At 24.9% G+C, this 16,735-nt stretch overlaps 2 protein-coding genes across 6 annotated transcripts; both read left to right on the forward strand.

Moving 5' to 3' along the window:
• Positions 1 to 208: 208 nt before the first annotated feature.
• LOC105425442 (ankyrin repeat domain-containing protein 13C) lies at positions 209 to 11,133 on the forward strand. 4 transcript variants are annotated; one of them, XM_089073318.1, is made up of 10 exons: positions 209 to 394; positions 1,080 to 1,213; positions 1,374 to 1,415; positions 1,864 to 1,968; positions 2,317 to 2,448; positions 3,375 to 3,586; positions 4,130 to 4,261; positions 4,526 to 4,687; positions 6,142 to 6,542; positions 6,901 to 7,541. In XM_089073318.1, exons 2-10 carry the CDS (start codon positions 1,087 to 1,089, stop codon positions 6,956 to 6,958), a joined length of 1,371 nt encoding a protein of 456 aa, XP_088929444.1. In that variant the 5' UTR covers positions 209 to 394; positions 1,080 to 1,086; the 3' UTR covers positions 6,959 to 7,541. The 4 variants fall into 4 exon arrangements, with proteins under 4 accessions (XP_088929444.1, XP_088929445.1, XP_088929443.1 ...); XM_089073319.1 differs by having other exon boundaries at positions 209 to 379; XM_089073317.1 differs by having other exon boundaries at positions 209 to 1,213.
• Positions 11,134 to 13,296: 2,163 nt separating this feature from the next.
• LOC105425441 (uncharacterized) lies at positions 13,297 to 16,470 on the forward strand. 2 transcript variants are annotated; one of them, XM_011636214.3, is made up of 4 exons: positions 13,297 to 13,708; positions 14,963 to 15,078; positions 15,755 to 16,000; positions 16,234 to 16,470. In XM_011636214.3, exons 1-4 carry the CDS (start codon positions 13,538 to 13,540, stop codon positions 16,346 to 16,348), a joined length of 648 nt encoding a protein of 215 aa, XP_011634516.2. In that variant the 5' UTR covers positions 13,297 to 13,537; the 3' UTR covers positions 16,349 to 16,470. The 2 variants fall into 2 exon arrangements, with proteins under 2 accessions (XP_011634516.2, XP_011634517.2); XM_011636215.3 differs by lacking the exon at positions 13,297 to 13,708 and adding an exon at positions 14,421 to 14,554.
• Positions 16,471 to 16,735: the final 265 nt, after the last annotated feature.

A 16,735-nucleotide genomic window follows, 5' to 3' on the forward strand; every position in this document is an offset into this window, starting at 1 on the left:
GAAATTGACCAATCATAATCGATTATTCTCTTAGTTTTCGACTGTGATTCGTCCATTTCTTATGGCTTAAGGCTTAAATCGCAAAAGGCTTAAACCTATTGTAGACCGGGACTAATAGATGATTTAAGCCTTAAGTCGTAAGAATGGACGAATCATAGTCGAAGAATAGGAGGTTATGTCTATGGTAACAATATGGTTCTACTGTACCGACGTGGAGTGCCCATACTGTTTGTATCGTGCCGATCGCATTAGATGGTGGATTCTATGTTTCTCATTTTGACAGCTCTAGTTACTCTCAGTATTCATTCCATTTACTTCTGAAAAATGCCGGTGTGATTGTTTTATGGACGTGTAGCTGCAAACATGATACAATTTTTTTGTGCGTTCTAAAAACGTAATAATTATGCTACTGTGTTCCATATGTCCATTGAATACGCTATATAATCATTAAATATATTTCGATATATTTAGTGAGTGAATGTCACATGAGCTGATTCTAGATATATTTCTTAACTTCATCGTTTTTCAGTTAATAGCGTTCATCAAATAGTTGCAAAAATTATTTATCAAATGCATCTTTTAAAAATAGTGTGTTGTACTTGAATAAAAAGATATACAAGATTAAAATTATCTGTCATCAGCTGTTAATTGCAGCAATTCAGTGAAACATTGCCAAGTAACATTAACATTTTGCTTAGGAAGCGATTTAGGCCTTAAAGTATACATAGACAGTTAGGCCTTAAAGTATATATATATATATATATATATATATATGCAAACATAGTTCAAACATGATTGTAATGAATATGAATTTCACAGAAATATCGAAGTTTAAATTTATAAAAATATCAGTATTTAACACAAGAAAATGTTGATGAAGATAGAACAAAAATAAGAAACATAATTATGTAGAAATGTCAACATGTTAAGTCACAAACTTGCCAGAAAGCGAAACATGTGATGTACTGCAATGTTTATACGTCAATACATGATTTGCATTGATATTACGTATGAAATGTGTTGTACTATAGAAGATTGGATTTTGTGTTCAGTTCCTCTACTATTATAATGTATGACAGATCTTAGATGCCGATGATCATGGCACAAAAAGAAAATGAGAAGTATCTACTTCATAAATGTATATTTCAAGGTGATGTGAAGAAGCTGAATACCTTGATTAGGACACATGATATTACTGAAAAGGATAAACAAGGTTTACTGTTAACATTGAAATATTCTTATATTTTATATATTATATTTTTATTTGTTTTATTCCTTATATGCATTTGCATATATTTAAGATGATTAGAATTATTAAATTCGTTGAAGATAAGACATAATAATGTTTTAACTTTTTATGTTTTTTGTTATAGGAAATACACCTTTGCATTTAGCTGTGATGTTAGGAAGAAAAGGTATAGATATCTAATAGCAAATTTGATTGGATACACTAGTATACTGATATAGCTTAAAGACTGTTGTATATAAATTAATATAAAAATATGTGCACACAAATGGATGGAAGTTAAATGCTTAATATTTGATAAAAATTATATTTAACATTTAAACATATTTATATTATATTTTTTATATATAGATAAATTAATATACAACAGACTTTAATTTATATTATATTAATACATTTAACCGAATTCACTATAAGTTTTAGTGTTAGAATATTATATAGAGACCAAATCTTAGAGACAATGTATATTATTATTTGGTAATTATTCAATAAAATTTATATGTTAAAATTTGTTACTTAGATGATCAATTTAAATTATATATGATACTATGAAATATTAAAACTGTTTTTACATTTGATTTTTATGTTTGATTAAATTTGTTTGTTTTATTTTATAGAATGTGTTCAATTATTGCTTGCACATGGAGCACCTGTTAAAGTGAAGAATTTAGCTGGTTGGAGTCCACTGGCCGAAGCAATCAGTTATGGCGATAGACAAACCAGTTTGTATAAAATAATGTTTATTTTAATAAATAGTATATAAAATATAAACAGAAAGATTTAAAATTTTAATTTTTTTATATACATATTATTAATAAATTATATAAATTACATAGCATTTTATTTCTGTTAATATTTTAATTTATAAAATAAAATTAGCTATTAAAAGCAAATATATTGGAAACAAACATATAATAATGAAATATAAAACTAACTTTAGTTTTTATAAATCATATATAAACTTGAATGTGCAAATAATTCAATAAAAATAATACACATACATTCTACATGTGATTCTATAATTATGGTATATAAAATTTATGATTAATTAGGTATTAAACATTTTGTAGTATCATCTTTAGTACGTAAATTGAAGCAACAAGCAAGAGAGCAAATGGAAGAAAGGAGGCCGAATTTAGTTGCTGCATTGCATCAAATGGGTGATTTTTATATGGAATTAAAATGGGATTTTCAGAGTTGGGGTAAGTCTTTCATATCTTTCTGTTTTTAATTATGTAATTATTTTTATCATAGATTGTTTATAACATTATATGTACCTAGAAAAATGAATAATGATAATCGAAATATTTGTTTCTATGAATAAGAAACGACAATCAATTTCGTAGTACTCTGTTATAAAATATCTTTTTCCACTTTGATGAGATTCTTCTGAATTGTTTATTATCTTATTTTCCGAATAAAAACTGTGAGTTTTATGAACAATACAGTGAATTCATATTAATTCGATGTCTGCTAAGCCATCAATATAAATATAACATAGAATAAATAAATATTAATATTTTAATTATATTTTAATTATAAGGAATTAATATTTAACAATGCAATAATTTTTGAATTTTAAGTTTTTATTTATTTTATGTTTTAAATTATTATCAGTCCCGCTTGAAATATAGTTTTATATTAAATTAGAAATCTAACTCATATTATTAAATTGATATATAATTTAATATTAATGTTAAATAAACATTTTATAAATATTAATGAATGAAACAGTTTTTACTTCATATTTTACTTTATATTCTAAGTTTAATCCTTCATTCTTGCTGTAAATATCCTGGCACCACATGTTATATTTTAATATTCTTATTCTCTTTCTTTTTCTTTTACTTTCTTTTCTTCTTTCTCTTAATGTTGATATATGTTATATTATTCTTGATGCTTATTCTATTTTTTATCTATTTTTTTTTAAATTCTTTCTTTACATTTTAACAAATTTCTCTATTTTATTATTTCTTTTTAGCATATTTTAATTAAAATATTGTTTTGTTATTTTTCCAGCTTTTCATATTTCTTTTATTCGCAAATTTTTCTAATTAATAATGAATTATTTACATACTTTTTTATATTTTCTCTGCTCATATAATAATAAATTTATTTGTCTTTTCAGTACCGCTAGTTTCAAGAGTATTGCCATCAGATATATGTAAGATCCATAAAAGCGGAGCTTCAATTAGAATGGATACAACTCTTGTAGATTTTAATGACATGAGATGGGAGAGGGGTGACATATCATTTATCTTCAATGGTGACCAAAAGCCTAGCCATTCATTGACTGTCCTCGACAATAAAGCTAAACTTTACCAAAGAGTGAGATATGAGGTGAATAACTTATTTAAATCCAACTGTTCTTTTATGTTAATGTTTTTATATAAAATACCTACAAAAAAATTTATTTTGCTATAAATATAAATTTTATTTTATATACCTAATAAGAACTTCAAAACTTTAATGTTTTTAACATATACAAACATTTAATAAATAAGATTAACTTTAGTTATTTAATTTATCTAAATCTTTAACTTATCTAAATCTTATAAGATAATAGAATGGAAATTAAACGATCAGCTTGTTTTATTTAATTTTATATATGTGTAAACATACATGCATATACATACAATATGTGCATAATTTTAATAGTTTTATGCACAGAATAATGAGACTAATCAATTGATGTTACAAAAACAATTATCTTTAAAAAAATTGTGTAATTGCTTATTATAAATTCATTATTTTTTTGTCTGTGCATAAATGCATGCATGCATCAAAATTTTAAATAATAAATTTTAAATAATAGTAATATTTTAATATTGTTTTATTATGTTATATAATATATTAATATAATCTTTTTGGGATATATTTTAGGAAACAGAACTTGAGATAGAAGATGAAGTTGATATTCTTATGTCTAGTGATATTATGGCAGCACAAATGTCTACCAAAGGTATCACATTTTCTAGAGCACAGACAGGATGGATTTTTAGAGAGGACAAAAGGGTGAGAACATTTATATTGTATTGTAATACTGATAATAAAGTATGTATTTCAATATATATATATATATATATATATATATATACATACCTCATAATAACTATGCATTAATTATTAATTATATTTTGTTTAAATCTTCAAGAATTCTGTAATAATTTAGAAATCAGATTTGAGATATTTTAATAATATATAATAAATTTAGCTTAATATTGATTTGATTTTAAAATTTTGGATAAATGAAATATTGAAATAAATATTTAAAATTAGGAAATGGTAGGCGCCTTTCATGCTGATTTTTATCAAATCAATGGTATGGTATTAGAAAGTAGAAAACGTCGTGAGCATTTGAGTGAGGAAGATCTTCAAAAAAATAAAGCTATTATGGAATCTCTTACTAAAGGCAGTTCTCAAGGATTTAAAAATGGCGAGGTAAGATTTAAATTGTAATGTAAAATATATTATTGCTTTAGAACTTATGCTTCTTGTAACCATATTAATGAGATAAGTAAAGGCTCCAAAAAAATTCTTTTTTGATATTTTTTAAAAATAATTATAAGTCTTAAAAAGATATTAATTGATACATCGACTGAGTAGATTTTGAAGATACTGAAAATTTTTGTGAAAATATAAATATATGTGTGATAATGTTACACAGCACAGTAGATCCCTGTGTTCAAAAAACATAGTCTGTCAGCGGCGTAGAAAGTTCAAGTCGTAATTATCGAAAATGAAAAAATTCCTGAAAATTTCGAAACTATAGTGTAGTTTCGATTAATATAGAAATTTTTTTTGAAATAATTTTTTCACAAAATAGGGGTATGAAAAAAAATTCAAAATTTCTATTAGATTTTGACATCCTTAAATTTTTTCAGAAACTAAAAAGATCTTTAAAATTTGAAGCCAATCGATCAAAAATGGTTCTAGTTATAGATGCCGCCAAGTTAAAGAAAAATGATTTTAAAAAAAGCATATTTAAAGTTTCAGATGATTATTAGTCGAATTTATTAGTTCACTCCAGTAAATTTTTCGTTCGTGAAACAAACGATCGATTGATTACATGCTCGAGAGAATTTTTGTAGCCTAAACACATGGAGTTGGGTAAAGCTTATATTAGACTAAAGCATTCTGGAGTAATTGATCAGATACATGTTTCCATTTTAACTCCATATAACTCAAGAAATAATTTTTTTGAATTTTATAAACGAATTTTATTAAAATATTTTAGATGTATACTTCTGAGATATTAATTTTTTGAAAAATGTGTAATAAAAATCGATTTTTTTGAAACATTAATATAGTGTACCTTTTTAAATTACAAAGCGAGAAATGTGAATATTGTAATATAAATTAAAATAAATTTATTTTTTTAAATTATTGTGCAGATTTAAATATATCAATCTGTATTTTTTGCAAATTTAAATCAAGTTTTCGTTGAATATGACATTTATCATTAATCCTTCATTTAAAATGTTTTTCTCATTAAGAATTAAAATATAATCCCACGCACGCACGCACGCACGCACGCACATACACACATATATATATATATGTATATGTATGTCATGCAATTCTGCTGCAGATCCCATTGCAAATTCTAAATTATACATAGCAAATCAAACTTAAGATCAAACTTTGATATATAAAAACTTGGCGCGCCAGTCATTATATTAACATTACTCTGATTAATTATTGAATATTATGATGATATATAATAACATGGCTTATTATTTTAAATAAAACAATATATTTCAATACACTTGTCATTTATACTTTTATAAATTTTCTAACGTATTGTTTATTTTTTTTTTGCAAATGAAATTAAAATTTATCTTTATAAATTTTTGAAAACAGTATTAGAGAGCTAAATTTATTCGTTTATTTAGCCTCCTATGAGAAGAGCATCATTGAATCCGCCACCAGAATCGAATATAACATGGGAAGAATACATTATTGCACCACCTGGTCAATGTCCACTTTTAGGAAGAAATCTTGTTTATAAGGAAAGTAGTAAATCTTTCAAAGCTACCGTGGCAATGAGTCCAGATTTTCCTCTTACTGTTGATATGCTGCTCAATGTTTTGGAAGTAATCACGCCATTTAAGCATTTGAGCAAATTACGACAATTTGTACTTATGAAGTTACCCCCTGGATTTCCAGTTAAGATCGACATACCGATTCTGCCTACAGTCACTGCTAAAATAACTTTTCAAGAGTTTGCCTTCCGAAATGACATAGATCCAGAATTGTTCCAAGTGCCATCAGACTATTTTGAAGATCCAATGAGGTAAATTTCTTTTTGATAAAATAGATTAAATATTATTATTTTACTATATATTATTACTATAATTTAACTATTATTTATAATTTAATTATTACTATAATTTTACTATATATTATACTATATATTGCATTGAATGACTTTATTATGAATTAATGGAAGTATCACTATAACATATTTCAAGTTCAGCGAAATTCGAGAGGACAATCTGTGATATTCCCCTAAAAAGATACAGATCAATAAAATACAATATTTAAAATACCGTAAAATACAATATTTTTTTATTCGGATCTTATAAAAATATAATAAATAAATTACAGATTAAACATACATATTTTGTCTGAAGTATAACGATACATTTCAGAGATTATGGTGCATACATAACTATGATGATGATTCTTCATACCGCTTCAAGTACTTAAAGATAAATTTTAAGATAAAAACAAAAAGTACCTTATGTGTTAAAAGTGTTATTTACAAATTTTCATTATTTTAACAAATTTTGTTAATAAATTATATGATTTCGTATGATTTGAGAGTTTTTGTTAATAAATTATATGATTTCGTATGATTTGAGAGTTACCACTGTATCATGAAGTATTAATATCAACATTTTGTGAACATTACAATTTACTTTATCAGAAAAACAATTTATATCACATTTTCGAAAAATAGGAGTTTAAATTCAAAAACACGATTGCAGTCATTTTTACAGAATTCATTCTGTATCCGATTTCTCGTTCTGATGAAGTGAATTGCTATAACCACATTGTGTTTAATGATTCAAAATACAGTGATACTTGCATATCATAATATAATTTTAAAAGAAATTGTATTGTAATATGCGGAAAATTTTATGAATATATAATTATTTATAATTTTTGTTTAATAAAATTATATCAAACCATTAATGCTAATGAAACAACTATAAAATTATTAAACAATTCAATGTAACAAACCGATAATATATTCAATAATAGAATATAATAAACATATAATAAACAATATTCGGTAAACAGGATTTTAGATATAATAATTTTTAACTGTTTAACTGTTTTAATTTACAAATAATAGATAAATATTGTTAGAAATAATAGCACTTATTATTTTGTGTTCCTCGTGTTATGTACATTATATTACATTTTTATCTTTTTATAAGCGGCGAATGGGAGATACCCATGTAGGCCTGATCGCATATCCCTTCTTCTTTTTTTTGGGCTGCGTGCAAGACGATCGCGATAGGAGAAATTAATTTGTCAGACTTGTACCAGTTAACTTATGTATTTAAATATTATCACAAATATTCTTGTTTTGTTATTTCCAGCCTCGCTAACAAATATCTAAATTCTCAAGATAATTGCTTATGCCGCCAACTACGTGTTGTTATTTGTATGGACTTGCAACTTGAAAGCTAAAAACTAAAAGCTAAATTTTCTCTTACTCTTTTATCGCAGCTATATTAGTTTATGACATCATAAACAAAAGATGAGACAGTAATTTCCTTGCGATGTATAGCTTTATTTTTTTCCCTTATTTTAATTTTCCCTTGAAAGCATAATTATTTTATGATCTTGAAATTTGTAAAAATGTGAAGAAATGTGACTGTAAGAAACTGAGTGAGATATCTATCCGATGTGTCACGTAGAAGTAATAAAGAAGTAAAATAATTTCTGAAATAACGGATCATTTTCCAGTCATGCTCAAGCGACTATGACAGCTAAACATGATTGAAAAATGATCCGCTATCTCAGAAATTATATTTACATTTACATATCTGTGTGACAGATTGGACAGATATTTATTTCTCACACATTTTAAAAATTTCAAAATCATGAAATTATGTTTTAAGGAAAAACTAAGAAATAAAACTATATGTTGCAAGGAAATTATTGCATGTCATTTTTTGTCTAATATTACAAAACCTGTGACTATCCGAGAAAGTCGAATCTTAAATAAATCGTTAATCAAATATGATATCAACTGCAATGGTCACGAAACGTTGGCATTCAACAATGTATAATGACACGGATAATACCCGTAAAAATATTAATTTTTTTAATAATTGTGTATGATTACAATTTAACATTTTACACACACACACACACACACACACACACACACACATACGCGCGCGCGCGATATTTGATAATAATCATATCATATCTCATACGCAAGTATAGCAAGTTATATTGAATAGAAAAGTTTTATATTATTTTGTGATTTTTGCAATAATTAAAGAGTTATTAATTTATATAGATCTGCAAATCAAACAAGCATTCGTGCAAGAGAACAGTTAACATTACGTTCATTCATGATAAGCGCGTAATATATTTGAAGGTGTATACTATAAATGTATTCTTTAACATTTATAGATCACATCTAAACATCTTGCCTCACTCTTAACAATTCAGAATTACAGTGAATGCTAAGTATAACGCTGGGCTGTCTTTTTTTACTGGCTGGGTCTTTTTTCGTTTATTTGTATATGTGTGTAAATTAAACTCTTTAATTATTGTGAAAATTACAAAGAACTTGATATAGAACTTTTTTCTTCAATATAACCTACTGTTTATGAAGAGTGATGCAGTTATTACCAGATACTTTGTACATGTATACATAATTGTCCATGTAAATATTTTGCAACTCTCACACCATGAATAATATTTTTACTAATTATTAACACTTGCTTTGCAGATTTCCAGACTTATGACGCTTTGACATCCTAATATTAATCAAGATCCAGCCTAGTTGGGATCTATTTTCTTCTATGCTAGGGGACAATCTGGCTTTCATGATTTCAGTCATTTTGGAAAGCATCTACACAAGCTACTATGTTGTTCATTGAATAACTTATCATAATTTAATGATACCTATACAGCGAATAGTGTTGAATATTTACAAAATGTTCTCAATAAAAAAGAAAACAATAAGAAAGCAAAAGTTGGATCTGTATTAAAATCAGGGAAACTTACATACAGCTTTATTTAATACCTAACTCAACATCACATTAGTCTATTTGTCAATTTGTCAATTTTAACATTTATAAAGATCATTTGTATATCATGCTGCACTCGAAGAAAGATATATTATGTACAAGTAATATAATCTGATATTTCCACATTCGGTATTCCTATTCTTTGAAAAATGAATTAATTTCTTTCATCTAAAAATCTTAAACGTGAATTAAATCACGCATTGGAGATTGAGAATTGCAAAATAAAGATTAGAATTTAACTAATCAGAATAAAAAAATGGATTGAAATTAAAGTTATCCTTTAGTAAAATTTTAATCTCTAGTTTATAATCTCTCTAATCTCTAATATTTAATCTGATATGAACTTTCTCAGCCTGTCAATGCAATCATATTGGATCATCTCATCAAATTATGATAAAAGGTAATATAAGATTTGTTTTTGCAATTATCTGAATTTTCATTTACATGAAAAGAAAACAAAATTGGAGATAGTAAAGTAAAAATATATTTTTTTGTTATATCAAAAAGTACATAGATTATATCAGTAAAAATATATGACCAAAAATATGAAAAATACGACTTTTTATTATATCATAATCCAATATAATTGCAAAAATAGGTCAGATTTAATAATCGGATAATAAGCGGAGTAGATTAAGTATTTGCTAGATTTGTATTCTGCACTTTTCGCAAATAATCTACTTACTCTAATCAGCGAAGATAACTGTTCATATTTATTTCTTCGCTATTCTCACGAGCAATATGTATTTTTACTATTGAAATTTCGTAAATATTATTCAATTGGTCAATTGTAAAAGAATATTAGTGTAAAATATATTCTTCAGTATTACAATTGTGTTTATATCATATAGTTTATACTATAGTGGTTATAATATTTCTTTATAGTACAAACTGTTTTTAAAGGAATCAGCGTTTTAGTCTTATATATAGTTATCTTAAGTATAATAATTTATATTCATATTTTATTTAATTGTTATTATATATAATTTTAGATATTATAACTGTATGGAAACTGTATCTAAAAATTTCATTTTTCGATTTTGTAATTAATTAAACGTCTCCTTAGTTAAAATTTGATTGTATGTTATCTCTTTGTAATAGCTTTTTAATATTTTTATTATAAATATTTTAAAATTTTTAAATACTATAATAAAATAATATGGAAAAATAAATAATTTAACTCTATAAAATTATATGAAAAATAAGAATTGAATATTTATTTGCATTCATGAAATTTCATTTTAAAAAATGACTCAATTTCAATTTTTAATTTTAATTATAAAAATATTAGGAATTATTCTATAAGAATTATTCATAAAGTAATTTGTTTGCCTTTTAAAATAGAATAAGTTTATATAATTTAATTCTTAACACACAGTAGTTTCAAATTTTGAAAATGCAAGTTTTCAATATTTTTTATATGTACATATAAGTTATTAATGTCTTTAGTAAATTTATGCATACATATAATTGAATTAGAGTATACAATTTACATATGCACTTTTTATACATGCTTTATTAAATATCTTAATTCATACATTTGAGATATGAATGACTGTGTATACATATTACAACATAAAATAAAAAATTAATGCAAAATAATATTATATATGTATTATCCAAAAATTGTTGTACTAGCTTCTATTACAAAGTATGGTCCTGCACCACCTTGTTGGAACAAAATATTTCATATATTCCCATTGATATTTCATATCCATATTTTCAATGATTTTATTTCGCAGTAAGTCCAACTAGGTTGCCGCATTCAAATTCTCATCTGGATGAAGAATGGCGCTATAATACCTCGTTCGCAATGTCCTGAGGCTAATATAGGGACAGGAGCTCTATATGGATAAAACTAGAAATTTAACTATAAATATAAATATATATGAAACAAATAAAATAAAATAAAATAAAATAGATATAAAAGTTAGCAATATTAGTTTTAGTGCCCACAAAGCGGGAAAGGGCTATTGTCCCCGTAATGAATTATTTAAGTTATCCGCGTCTCTTTGTACTTCGAGGGGGGGGGGGGGGGGTAAGATGCACTCCGGGGAACATTAATTAAAAAAAAGAAGTATAATCTAAAACCCTTCCGTAAATGTACATTTAATACTGGTTACCATTTGTGTAATAAAAAAACAATAATGTTATTTTAATTTTTCTCAAAATCAAGATTTTATAACTAGGCCCTTATTCCATCCATCCCCTTAAATGTATTTTGTACACTTATCTTTTTCAAAAATAAGGTAGAATGTAAAAAAAAGCGTTAAAAATAATGTCAAAATAATGTCAAAATTTAAAAAAAGGTACTTAAAAATGAGAAGGAATACAAATCAAGAATTATTTAAACATTCTTACATGGAACATGAATCCATTAATGCATTTACTGTACATGACATACTGTTATCTTGTTTTGCATTGAATATAAAATATTTTGTAAATAATCTTTATGATGAAAATTACGATCTTTATGATGATGAAAACGACGTAATAAAATTAAAAATAAAACATCTGAGATCTTACAAAGAAAGGTTTAAAAAGATCAAATTTTTTAATATTTATTTGTACGGCAATGAATAATTTATTATATTGACACAGCTGCAAGTGATTACGCGTATTTTGCAATTTTATCATGTTAAAATACAAATTTGTATTCTATTAACAATCCGTAAATAAAGTTATTATACGGAATAAACCATGGTATAATCATGTTATTATTTTTATAAATTTGCTCAATCTATTTGTTAGGAGATCATCATTTTTTTATATTTTCTAAATTTTGATATTTGTTGCTTTTTAGTAATTTGATACTTAAATTAAAATTAAGATAAAATTAATGAAGAAATAAATGTTATATTATTTATTTTCATTTGCAAGGCTTTTGTTCACGGAAAAAAATTTTATTTTGATTTAGGAAATTAGCATAGGGATATTAAATAAAATTCATCTTAATTTTGTTGTTATAACACCATTAATTTTGATTTAATTAAACATCACAGACGTACGCTGTTTAATTTTTGATATCGTATACGGAAAAACAAGTATTCAAATCAAACAGTGATGATACCTTAATATTTGTAAATTGTCAAAACATTTTTTATATATATATATATATATATATATATATATATATATACTGCTGATATATGCTGATATATATATATATAGTTATTTTCTTTTACATTACAATAGTCCAAAGTGAGCAAAGTGAGAAATCAGTCTCGCGAAAAAAAGGAAAACAATAAATTTGATTATCGATGTAACAGATTATTTAAGAGAAAATTCCTTAAATGCTTTTTGTTACAATTCACATATTTCACTTTTTGCCAATTTGGTCCAATTTTGTCAATTTATAATTTGGTACATTTACAACATATAATGGTATATATGTATTTTACACGCATGCACGCACAAAATTATATATGTGTACTAAATCTCATAAAACTTCATATTATAAAATAAAATTTGTAAAAACAATTTCATAATAAAATAACCAAATATAATATTCAACAACTATAATATTAAACAACTTTATATTAATTAATTTAATAAGGAAGATGATACATGAATTAATCAATTTTCAATCATATACATTCATTCATATACATTTTTTAAAAAAGTACATAGTAATATAATTCTTCTTCTGAAAAGGATATACATATAACAAAAGATATTCTAATTTTTCTAATTTTCTAATTTTTAGAGTTTTGTTTCTACATTAAGTTTCAAAACAGACAAACGTTCCAATAACATATGTTATCCTGTCATTAAACCCAGTAATATTAATGTAACGAATAAATAAAGTTTAATAAAGTCTTTACATCATTTATTTTGTATGATCCATTATATCTGATAAGATAACTTATAAGTAATTAATTTCTTATTACGTGTGAGTGACGTATCGAAGAATTTGCACAAGTATATAAAGTAGATTAAGGCAAACATTTGCGTTACAGTTGGCCTTAAAATTTTACTTCACAGCCGCTATTAAAAGTACAAAAAAATGTTATTCATAAAATTATTTGTATTGACGTTAGTATGCGTCCTTAATGTACAAGAAATTTATGGCCATGGAATGATGATGGATCCTGTAAGCAGAAGCAGTGCATGGAGAAAAGGTTTCCCCGTAGAACCCAATTATACCGACAATCAGCTTTATTGCGGTGGACGCGGCGTATGTATTCAAGATTAAAAGATTTTTAATTGCCAAAAGTTTACTTCAATCCAATTACGATTAATCTAATTCATTTGACTAACTCATTCGACACGATTGATTTTAATAAAATTTGTAAACTAATTTGTTTATTTATTTTTTTCATATTTTTTTCGTATCACACAACAAAAAATTAGTAATTCTAATAAAATACTATAAAAGATACTAGAGAAATTGATTATACAAATTAATTGGATCAAATGCTCTCTTATATCTCTCTTTTTTATAATTATAATTTTAATTTATTATAATATTTAAAGACATAACAAATTATATAATAATATTTCTTATCGAAAATTATGATATCCTTTACAATGCTATTTTATTGCTTATTATATTATATTAAATTAAAAATAAGGAATAATGGTTCATACTTCAAAAAATATAGACATCAAACTCTGACTTTTTAATTAATTTTGGAAGTTTTATTGTAATAAAAACTTCAATATACTTTTGTCAACTTATTCAATTTTGTATTTCTCAAAACAATTTTTGAAAATTAAAATTTCGAAAACTATAAAAAGTAAAGAAAGAAATCTTAATAATTTTGTTAATTAATTGCAATAAAAAAAAATAATCATTTTTAACAAACATTTAAACAACGAGTAATGCCCTCTGTAATCTATTTTTTTAAATTCATCTCAGCTTATTATATTGATTGCTTATTTTTTACATCGGCTGAAAAATAATGTGTTGTTCAAAATTTATCTGATATTGCAATAAATATCGCCATGTTCTTTAAATCGAATGGCTAAGACATCCACCCGGAAAATGAGTTATTCAGAGACTTTATTCTCGAAAAATATCGTATGTGAAAATAAAATATTACGTATATTATAGATTTTCGTTTGCGATGTACGATGTGATATAAATTCGAGAATACCAGGCCAAATTCGAGTCTTAGTTGAGATGATATTTTTCACAATGACAATTTTTTCTGTAAGACAAAAGAAGAGAGATAATCAATTTCAAAATTTTATTATATATTTTATTATATATCGATTTATCGATATCGATTTATTAAAGGGAGAAATTTAGTTAGAGCTTTAAATTGCTGCATTGCAAGTTTGTTAAAAATAACGGTACATATATAGCAATATGATCAATTGTTCCGAATTTATGAAAACAATAAAGATAAATTATTACACACCTAAGATCTAGTCCATTCATCGAGTAATATCTTCTATGATCTAATCTAATAAATGTTTTTATTAGATTCAACATGAGAAAAATGGTGGCAAGTGTGGGGAATGTGGTGATGATTACGCTTTACCTCGACCACGACCAAACGAAAATGGCGGTACCTATGGAACAGGTGTCATCGTTCGCGAGTAAGTAAATTATATTATATTAATAACATTCTAATAAATTTATTTTATAATTTCAAAATATTTCAAAAAATTTTTATTTAAAGATATATATCAATTTCAAGGAGTTTCAAAGATAATAACATTATTCCCATAATATTTTACTAAAATGGCTATAATAACTTTTATTCTTATATATGATATTTTAAGTTAATCTATCGTATTAATCTCGTAGAGAAATATACATATTCGTAAGAAAGCTTTTGCAACAAATATTACTATTTATTGTGATTTATTTAATAAATCAAAATATTTATAGATAAAAATTGCTGATATTGTCATATCACTTTGTTTTTGAACTATATTTTTTAAACAAAAGCTAAATGAAGCTTTGGAAACATAAATTAGAAAATGTCTTCTACCAGATAATGTAGCAATTTTTATAATATTATTTTGTATTTTGCAATAATTAATTTTTTCATAAGATAACTAAAAATAGACATCTGAGAAATTATGCCCCAAAATTAACAAAGTGCAGTGATGTCAAAATTCAAATATGATTCTATCACAGACTTTTGTATTTAGTACTAAACCACTAACATTGTTATTTTGCTGACAAAATGTAGCAGATACTTTATCAAATTTATTTTCGACAAACTTAGATATTTAGAATATTATAAAGAAAATGTATTCCACATAGGTATAAGGCAGGTTCTGTTATTGATGTCACCGTTCGTCTTACTGCTGCCCATAAAGGTCATTTTGAATTCCATCTTTGTCCTCTAAAAGTGGAAAAGGAATTAGAAACTGATGAATGTTTTGCTAAATATCCCTTACCATTGGCTGACGGTAGTGGTTACAAATATCCCATTTCCTTCAATGCCAAGGATTATGTCATCAGTTTGGTTCTTCCAAAGGGTGTCACATGTAAACAATGCGTAATCAGGTTTGGATTGAGAAAATTTTATTTAATTTAGATTTTATTAATCTTGAGTATTTTGAGACAAAATTTTAATGCTTGTTTAGAAATTATAACAATTATATTTGACTGTAAAAAAAAATATTTAATATTAAGAATTAGATTTATTAAAGAAAAATAACAAATTAAACATTTTTTGAGAAAAGTTAACTTTAAGTTCATTAAAAATTAAATAAAATAACAGATTATTTCTTTTATAGATGGCATTATCGTACTGGAAATAGCTGGGGTGTTTGCGAAGACGGAACGAAAGGCATGGGTTGTGGCCCTCAGGAAACATTTAGAACCTGTTCTGATATTTCCATTATGAATTAACTTGTCATGAAACTTCAAATTGGACCTTATTAGTTTTATCAAATCGGTTAATAAAACTTTTTATGAGATTTAAACTAAATTTTTTAATAAATAAAAAAAACTTTGATCTAATTAGGATTTGATTAAGAAGAAATAAAGAAAATAAATAACAGAAAGAACTCTTAAATGCAAAAGAAATGCTGAGATATAGGAAACTGATAAGAAATATGTGAAAACTTAACTTGCTTTCCAAACTAATTTTAAAGTAGATCTTACTATATTCAGAGCTGGATTTTTGATAAACACATTTTTTTTAAATGTATAATGCCTCAAATGGAAAATAATTACTGATAAGATATTGAGCCAGTATCAATTTTAGATACTGAATATTAATGCGATACTAATATG

Source organism: Pogonomyrmex barbatus, unplaced genomic scaffold (assembly GCF_055798465.1).
Source record: "Pogonomyrmex barbatus isolate J1 unplaced genomic scaffold, ASM5579846v1 scaffold15, whole genome shotgun sequence".
NCBI classification, from domain to species: Eukaryota; Metazoa; Arthropoda; class Insecta; order Hymenoptera; family Formicidae; genus Pogonomyrmex; species Pogonomyrmex barbatus.

Coding starts and splice junctions, on each gene's coding strand:
- LOC105425442 (XM_089073317.1), top strand. CDS start 1,087: ATGCCGATGATCATGGCACAAAAAGAAAATGAGAAGTATCTACTTCAT. Junction 3,587..4,129: donor ACCAAAGAGTGAGATATGAG/GTGAATAACTTA, acceptor GATATATTTTAG/GAAACAGAACTTGAGATAGA. Junction 4,688..6,141: donor AAGGATTTAAAAATGGCGAG/GTAAGATTTAAA, acceptor TCGTTTATTTAG/CCTCCTATGAGAAGAGCATC.
- LOC105425441 (XM_011636214.3), top strand. CDS start 13,538: ATGTTATTCATAAAATTATTTGTATTGACGTTAGTATGCGTCCTTAAT. Junction 13,709..14,962: donor TTTATTGCGGTGGACGCGGC/GTATGTATTCAA, acceptor TGTTTTTATTAG/ATTCAACATGAGAAAAATGG. Junction 15,079..15,754: donor ACAGGTGTCATCGTTCGCGA/GTAAGTAAATTA, acceptor TATTCCACATAG/GTATAAGGCAGGTTCTGTTA.